General features: G+C 44.6%; 2 protein-coding genes across 2 annotated transcripts in view; one reads left to right on the plus strand and one right to left on the minus strand.

Moving 5' to 3' along the window:
- Window positions 1-5,802, plus strand: part of spout1 (SPOUT domain containing methyltransferase 1) — a 56,603-nt gene extending 50,801 nt beyond the window's left edge. The window contains exon 13 of the mRNA XM_043720603.1: window positions 5,666-5,802. The gene's annotated coding sequence lies outside the window, so the exon portion shown is untranslated. The remainder of the gene's footprint in view (window positions 1-5,665) is intronic.
- Window positions 1-6,314, minus strand: part of LOC122564997 (bile salt-activated lipase-like) — a 27,537-nt gene extending 21,223 nt beyond the window's left edge. Inside the window, exons 1-3 of the mRNA XM_043720604.1 lie at window positions 6,003-6,314; window positions 4,579-4,726; window positions 2,115-2,234 (exon numbers count right to left, since the gene is read on the minus strand). Coding sequence (XP_043576539.1) covers window positions 2,115-2,234; window positions 4,579-4,726; window positions 6,003-6,071 — 337 coding nt within the window. The 5' untranslated portion in view covers window positions 6,072-6,314. The remainder of the gene's footprint in view (window positions 1-2,114; window positions 2,235-4,578; window positions 4,727-6,002) is intronic.
- Between the last annotated feature and the right edge of the window lie 2,343 nt (window positions 6,315-8,657).

Below are 8,657 nucleotides of genomic sequence, written 5' to 3' on the forward strand. Positions count from 1 at the left end.
CCTGGAGGAAGAACGCCTCATCTTCCGCCTCGGAACACTTCAACCCCAGGGCATCAAAGTGGACTTCAATAGTTTCCTCATTTCCCCTTCTCCCACCTCACCCGAGTTCCAAACTTCCAGCTCAGCACTTTCCCCATGACTTGTCCTACCTGCCTACCTTCTTTTCCACCTATCTACTCCACCCTCCTCCCTGACCTCTCACTTTCATCCCCTCCCCCACTCACCTATTGTACTCCATGCCACTTTCTCCCCACCCCCCCCCTCCTCTAGCTTATCTCTCCACGCTTCAGGCTCTCTGCCTTTATTCCTGATGAAGAGCTTTTGCCTGAAACGTCGATTTTGCTGCTCCTCGGATGCTGCCTGAACTGCTGTGCTCTTCCAGCACCACTAATCCAAAATCTGAATATCTTTTCACTGACGTGTGCTGATTAGGATGAGAATTATTAGTGGCACACAGTCTTACACAAGCCTCTATCAATATCAAACACTCCCAGGACGGATACGACATAGAATTAGTTACAGAGTAAAGCTCACTCTACACTGTCCCCATCAAACACTGCCAGGATAGGGACAGCGCGGGGTTAGATACAGAGTAAAGCTCTCTCTACACTGTCCCCATCAAACACTCTCAGGGACAGGGACAGCGCGGGGTTAGATGAAACTGAACGTTGAAAAGGAGTTGTGACACAATAGCTTCAAAATCTTCAGAATTAATCTGGTATCAGTGAGGCAGATGGGATTCAGTAGATGACAGGCCACTAGATAACTAGAAATTGTTCTAAAATACGTGTTCTCTGCAGATATGGAGAGAGGAATTTGTGATGTGAGAGGAGCAACTGTAGGAGAGTTACGACTAGGTTAGAGACACAATATTGTGATGGTGCAGAAGATCCTTAACTCTTACCATGGAATCCAGTACATGACAACTGATACAGTTTCATCCTGAACAGTGGGAAATGTAAAAGGCAATTCTTCTTAACCATCTAGTTTGTATTTTCAAGTACAACATTTAACAAACTATACATTTTTGAAAAGAACAGGATGAACAAAATACAGGGAAGCATATTCCTAAAATTGATACAAATATTTATGTAAATAATTTGGATGTGAAGATAGGAGGATAGTTAGTAAGTTTGCAGATAACAACAAAATTGGAGGTGTCGTGGACAGCAGAGAAGATTACCTCAGATTACACAGGATCTCGATCAGATGGGCCAATGAGCTAAGGAATGGCAGAGGGAGTTTAATTTAGATAAATGCAAGGTGTTGCATTTTGGAAATGCAAATCAGAGCAGGACTTATACACTTAATGGTAAGGTTCTGGGGGGTGTTGCTGAACAAAGAGACCTTGGAGTGCAGGTTCACAGCTCCTTGAAAGGGGAGTCGCAGGTAGATAGGATAGTGAAGAAGGCATTTGGAATGCTTTCATTTATTGGTCAGAATATTGAGTACAGGAGTAAGGAGGTCATGTTGCCGCTGTACAGGACATTGGTTAAGCCACTTTCGGAATATTGCGAGCAATTCTGGTCTCCTTCCTGTTGGAAGGATGTTGTGAAACTTGAAAGGGTTCAGATAAGATTTACAAGGGTGTTGCCAGGGTTGGAGAATTTGAGCTATAGGGAGAGGCTGAACAGGCTGAGGCTGTTTTCCCTGGATCTTCAGAGGCTGAGGGGTGACCTTATAGAGGTTTATAAAATCATGAGGGGCATGGTTAGGATAAATAGACAAGGTCTTTTTCCTGGGGTGGAGGAGTCCAGGACTAGAGGGCATAGGTTTAGGGTGAGAGGGGAAAAATATAAAAGGGACCTAAGAGGCAACTTTTTCACACAGAGGATGGTACGTCTATGGAATGAGCTGCCAGAGGAAGTGGTGGAGGCTGGTACAATTACAACATTTAAAAGGCATCAGGATGGGTATAAGAATAGGAAGGGTTTAGAGGGATATGGGCCAAATGCTGGTAAATGGGAAGAGATTAGGTTAGGATATCTGGTTGGCATGGACAAGTTGGACTGAAGGGTCTATCTCTGTGCTGTACATCTCTATGACTCTGTGGCGCCATTACTCAGCTGGGTACATTTCAAAGGTGTGTTTTAGTTTGGAGGTTTTGTTTTTACCTTTTCTGCCATGAGGGACCCAAATGTTCAGGTAGAGACAATCCTCGCTCCCAAAGACAGCTTTCTGTGACAGGGTTGTCTGCAAACATCTGGGTTTAAAATCTTTGGCCTTCAGAACATCTGGTAATGGACATGAGGTGTTAGTACAAATAAAGATATGTTTTTATAAAGCACTTCTTAGGAGTCTCAGGTCATTGCAGCCAGTTTACAGACAACAAAGTACTTCTAAATTACTGTTACTGTTGTATTAGAGGGAAATGTAAGTGGAAACAGCATTAAACTGACACAGTACAGGTATATAACCAGCAGGGGAAGACCGCACGTAATAGTGGGTTTGATTCAAGGAATGCAGGAAAGGTCTCATACACACACATACATACACACACACACACACACAAATACACTTTCACACATACACACTTCCTGCATCTACCCTGTGGAGCTCTGTGAGAATTTTCTATGACTGAGATTATTTCTCATTTTTCTAAACTCAACAGACAAAGAACAGTCATTCGACCCAAAGTTTCTCTCTCTCTCTCTCTCCACAGATCCTGCTAGACCTGTTGAGTTTCTCCAGCAATTTCTGTTTTTGTTTCTGATTTCCAGCCACATTTGTACCACACAAATGCCAGGCAATGACCATCTCCAATTAGAAACAGTCTAATCACCATCCCTTTACAGTCAATGCTGTACCATCACTGAATCCTCCACTATCAACATCCTTGGGTTTATCATTGACCAGAAATTCAACTGGACTCATTTTATAAACACAGTGGCTACAAGAACAGATCAGAGGCTAGGAATATTGTGGCGAGTAACTCACTTTCTGATTCCCCAAAGCTTGTCCACCATCTACAAGACACAAGTCAGGAGTGTGATGGAATACTCCCCACTTACCTGGATAGGTGCAGCTCCAACAACACTCAACACCCTCCAGGACAAAGCAACCTGTTTAATCAGCACCACATCCTCGGGCTTCCGCTCCCTCCATCACCGACGCTCAGCAGCAGCAGTGTGTACTATGTACAAGAGGCACTGCAGAAACTCACTAAAGATCCTCAGACAGCACCTTCCAAACTCACACTCACTTCCATCCAGCAGGACAAGGGCAGCAGATACATGAGAACACACCTCCTGCAAGTTCCTCTCCAAGCAACTCACCATCCTGACTTGGAAATATATCGCTGTTCCTTCAATGTCGCTGGGTCAAAATCCTGGAACTGCCTCCCTCAGGGCATTGTGGGCCAACCCACAGCACATGGACTGCAGCGGTTCAAGAAGGCAGCTCACCCCTGCATTGCACTGTCTCTGCAGCAGGCATATCTCTCCATGGTCGAAGAGTGTGGTGCTGGAAAAGCACAGCCGGTCAGGCAACATCCGAGGAGCAGGAGAATTGACGTTTCGGGCATAAGCCCTTCATCAGGAATCCTGATCAAGGGTTTATACCCGAACATCAACTCCCTTGCTCCTCGGATGCTGCCTGACCAGCTGTGCTTTTCCAGCACCACACTGTTGAACTCTGATCTCCAGCATCTACCGTCCTCACTTTCTCCTAAGTCTTTCCATGGGTAAGGAGACCAAAACCGCACACAATGCTACTGCTGTGGACCAAGTCTGTATTTGCTGATCCAGCTCCTCCCTCAGTCTAACCTAAAATTGATTATAAACTTTGGTTCCTTCCCCTTGCATTTCTTGCTCACAGAAATCTCTTGGAATTCTGCAGGTGAGCTTGGTTGAGCAATCTTCGTTCTCCTCCAGCACAGATCGCTGCACCGTAATCAGGGGCTCTTTCTAGGCCAATGGACATCTGCTTAACTTGGTCACAAGATGGTCCTTGAGACTGGGTCCAGTCAGCTCTGCAAGGCTCAACCAGTGCTCTGGGTCAATGTGGGCAGGCACCGTACAGAAGGTGTTTTGCCACTTAGCCTGAGAGAACTTGTATCTCTGTAGCTCCTTTCACAACTTCAAGATGAACCAAAGCATTTAACAGTTAATTACATTTGAAGAGTAGACTCTGTGGTAATGTAGGTAACGATGTGGTATCTCAAATTACAGAAACAGATCCTGTGGTCTTTTGCAAAACATTGACTCATTATCAACTTGAGGACAGATAGCATTGTGTTTTAATATCTCATCCAAAAGGTGGCATCTATAGCAGTACTGCAGTTCCTCAAAACTGCACCAGGACAGTCATCCAGAGTTGGTACTCGGGAGTCTGGTGTGGGTACTTTACTGAACTTTGTGTTCAAGTCTCTAGAGTGGGAGTTGGACTGAGTGAAAATGCTGGGAAGTTAAGTTACAGGTTATTCAGTTGAGTTTAAGAGCATTCAAGGTAATTCTGCAGTTTCTAAGTTCCCTGGCCTCTACTCCGCAACTCCCTAACATGCTGCAACCAGACACTTCAGGGTGTTATCCATTTGTTTTTTTTAAAACAAATAAAAAGGCAAACAAGGAAATGAGTTACCAGTCCATCCTGGATGAGGTTCAGCTTTTTCAAATCGCTTTGGTGTTGCAGCGAAAGGAATTCCTTTAAAAACGTCCATGGAGGCGAAAAGCCCATCCCTTTTATTAATTCCTTCCACACGGCCACCTTCGGTTTCCACCACCCCCAGCTGCAGGGAAGGAGACAAAACAAGAGTTAATCAGTGAAGAGAGGGAGAGAAAATCAGAAAAAGGAATATCAGGGAAGGAGGGATTGAACTAGACAGATACAACATGACAAGAGATACAGAATAAAGTTCTCTCTACACTGTCCCTATGAAACACTTCCAGGACAGGGACAGCACGGAGTTAGATACAGAGTAAAGATCTCTCTACTTTGTCCCCATGAAACACTCTCAGAACAAGGTCAGCACGGGGTTAGATACAGAGTAAAGCTTCCTCTACACTGTTCCCATGAAACACACCCAGGACAGGGACAGCACTGTATTAGATACGGAGTAAAGTTCCCTCTACACTATTCCCATCAAACACTCACAGGACAGGCACAGCATGAGTTTAGATACAGAGCAAAACTCTCCCTACTCTATCCCCATGAAACACTCCCAGGGCAGGGACAGCACAGAGGTAGATACTGAGTAAAGATCCATCTACACTGTCCCCATCAAACACTCCCAGGACTGGGACAGCACGGGGTTAGATACAGAGTAAAGTTCTCTCTACACTGCCCCCATCAAATGCTCCCAGGACAGGTATAGCATGTTATTTCATGCCACTCTCCTGCTTTTGTCCCTGCAGTCCTGCACATTTTCCATTTCTAATCATGCATTTCCTTTGTTAAATGTACCTCAACCACACTCTCATTGAAAGTGTTCCAGCTTCTAATCACCTGAAAAATATGTTTCTCCTCATGTTATTGTCATTTTTTTTTTGCCAGTCTAAATCTGGCTCTCTGATCCATGACCTTTTGTGAACAGTTCCTTTCCGTTAACTCTGACCAGACGTCTCATGGTTTTGAGTGTATCTCTGACATCTCTTCTCAACCTTCTCTTCAAGGGAAACAGTCCCAAATTCTCCAATTAATCTTCGTAATTGTATTTCCTTATCCCCAGAACCATTCCTATGATCCAGAGGGAAGCTGCCTCTAAAATGTCGGAACATTTTCAAACACACAGAAGAGACTCTCTATAGCAGCAAGCATGTCATGGAGATTTTCCAGTAATTCACTGTATCTTCCCATAATGTTAATTCGTGCTAACCCCTAGTAAAATGGATTTATAATCAGACTGAAGCTTCTCCAATCCCTTGACAGTACATCTTTAGTTATTGGAGGACTTACATTAATTGCTCTGAATTGAAACTGAAGTCATCTTGGGGAAAGGACAATGCACCAAATGACCCAGCCCCGCCCCGAAATCACTGAATAGCGGAGTGTGTGCTGTATCTCACCGTGGCTCTCGCTGTGACACTGAGGAGACAATTACTGAGCAAAAGGTACAGTAACGGCCAGCTAGCCATCTTGAAGTCCAACTTCACCACGATCCAAGCTGCAGATGTATATATCTATAACTTGCAGCTAAACTCCGTCAAGGTCAGTCTGTTTATTCTGGTCGACAGGCATATCTTAATAAGTTATTATTTAATGTGGGTAGACAGTTGTTTCATCACAAGGCAAGGCTGGCTTCTTTCAAGGTCACCTCAGCAACACATGGCCAATAAATCGATGTTCAGTAAACAGTGTGCTCCTTTCAGGAACATGTTTCAGATGGTTTCCTCCCCCTGGTGATTTAGTCCAGAAAGTAGTGAAATTTGTAGAAAATTATCACGTGCTGGGTGTATCTAATCCGAGTAATGGTGAAGACAAGATGCAAAGAAACAAATGCTTTGGCTTTCTTAGCAATGCAGTGAGGAAATCCTGTGAGGCTCTGAGTAGTATCCTGGCCTTTAAGCTATAAGATGATAATCATGGCGCAGGAAAAAGCACAGCGGGTCAGGCAGCATCCAAGGAGCAAGAGAGTCGACTTTTTGGGCTGGACTCTTTTTCAGGATGCTGCCTGACCTGCCGTGCTTGCCCATCAACTCTGACTCTGCAGCATCTGCCATCCTCACTTTCTCCTTTAAGCCAGAAGCTCAGGGTTCAAGTCCCACTCCCAGTTTCTCTGGTCGAGGAAGATGTGCCAATAGCAAGCAGGAAGAGTGAGATAGATTCCTGGCCAGTTGTGTGATGGGAAGAAATTAGAGCCTCTACCATTATCATCCATAGCTCCGGCTTAGAACAGCATCAAAAGTAGATGTTGCCAGAGCCACTGGGGGCAAGTGGGCTGGTATGGATTAGATTTGTGGCAACAGCACCGGGTTTAACCACCATTCGGTCTGGGTGAATGTGGGACCAGCTCCTGAATCTGCCCATGATGGAGGGTGTGATGCTTGGACTGCGCTGGGTAGAAAACACAAGAAGGAGCCCATAAATGCACCAGAAGAATCAGCATAGACCTCAGATGTGGGCGGCACGGTGGCACAGTGGTTAGCACTGCTGCCTCACAGCGCCAGAGACCTGGGTTCAATTCCCACCTCAGGCGACTGACTGTGTGGAGTTTGCACATTCTCCCCGTGTCTGCATGGGTTTCCTCTGGGTACTCCGGTTTCCTCCCACAGTCCAAAGATGTGCAGGTCAGGTGAATTGGCCATGCTAAATTGCCCATAGTGTTAGGTAAGGGGTAAATGTAGAGGAATGGGTGGGTTGTGCTTCGGCGTGTCGGTGTGGACTTGGGCCGAAGGGCCTGTTTCAACACTGTAATGTAATCTAATCTAATCTAATGTACATGGCTGAGAAAAATCTGATCAATGCTAGGACATTCTAGACAGTAAATAGAATGGGAGACAGAGAACAGAAAAATGAATTCAAATTGTCTTAAAAGTTAAGGACAAGGGAGAGCACCTGGACAAAATCGTACAAGGTGATGTTCCTCCTCAGATACCAGGTTGATCAGGAAATGTATGCCCAGAGTTGAAGTGAAACATTGGAATCAATTAGAAACCAGGCTTTTAACGATGAGGTCAGATTGAAAAGGCTGGGTTCATTTCACTAGAACAAAAGATTAAGAGTTGGCCTCAGAGTGGTCTTCAAAATTATGGAAGGGGAGACCACAAATTGTGTGAGCAGAAATCTCATTAGGAAGTCTGAAGCCACTGTCTTTAATTCCTCATTTCTAAACCCTTGATTGCAATCCCCTCCCTGGCCACTGCCTGAGACTGAACCAGATTATCCATAGCTTTGGGATTCTATTTGGTCCCGAACTGAGCTTCTGACCCCATGCATTCTGTATCTCGTTTGGCAATTGTAACATTGCCCTTCCCTCCTCAAAAATTAAAATTTCTTCCTGGTGCTCAGATTTGTGTAAATGCAAGCGGGAGGTATGTGTACTGGAAGTAGAAGGTTAGTTTTTTTTTAATTTAAAAGTTATCTGATTTAGCAGTTTATGAATTTTGCTATTTAAAGTATTTCAACAGATAAGTTATAATACTTTAATGGTTATTATGAAAAGCAAGTCCTTGCAAGTCCTAATATAGTACTAGCTTCAACATTGATTTCTACGGGAAATAATGATTCACTTAAAGTTGTGATTTTCATTAGTGCATCCACAACTTCAGGTGAAGACTTATTGGTATATTGAGAATTGCAGCAGTATAGTTGTATCTTTACATGTTCATTAAGCCATACAGTGCAGTCCTCATTTTCTCCTAGTGAATTGATAAGACTGCATCTAGAGATCTGTGTACAGTACTGTTCACTATAGTTACAAAATGACGCTAATCTGTTGGAAGCAGTTCAGAGATTTATGAGACTAGTACCAGGAATGAGTGGATAGCCTTGTAAGAAAAGGCGAGACAGACCAGGCTTGTATTCTCTGGATTAGTGGTGCCTCAACCTTGTCTACCCCCCTCCCCCACTCCGACCTCTCACCCTCACAACGCACAGCCCTCCAATCCCTCTGCTCCAATCCCAACCTCACCATCAAGCCAGCAGATAAAGGGGGTGCAGTGGTAGTCTGGCGCACTGATCTCTACACCGCTGAAGCCAAACGCCAACTCGAGGACACCTCT

The sequence above is a fragment of the Chiloscyllium plagiosum genome, chromosome 30 (genome assembly GCF_004010195.1).
Source record: "Chiloscyllium plagiosum isolate BGI_BamShark_2017 chromosome 30, ASM401019v2, whole genome shotgun sequence".
NCBI classification, from domain to species: domain Eukaryota; kingdom Metazoa; phylum Chordata; class Chondrichthyes; order Orectolobiformes; family Hemiscylliidae; genus Chiloscyllium; species Chiloscyllium plagiosum.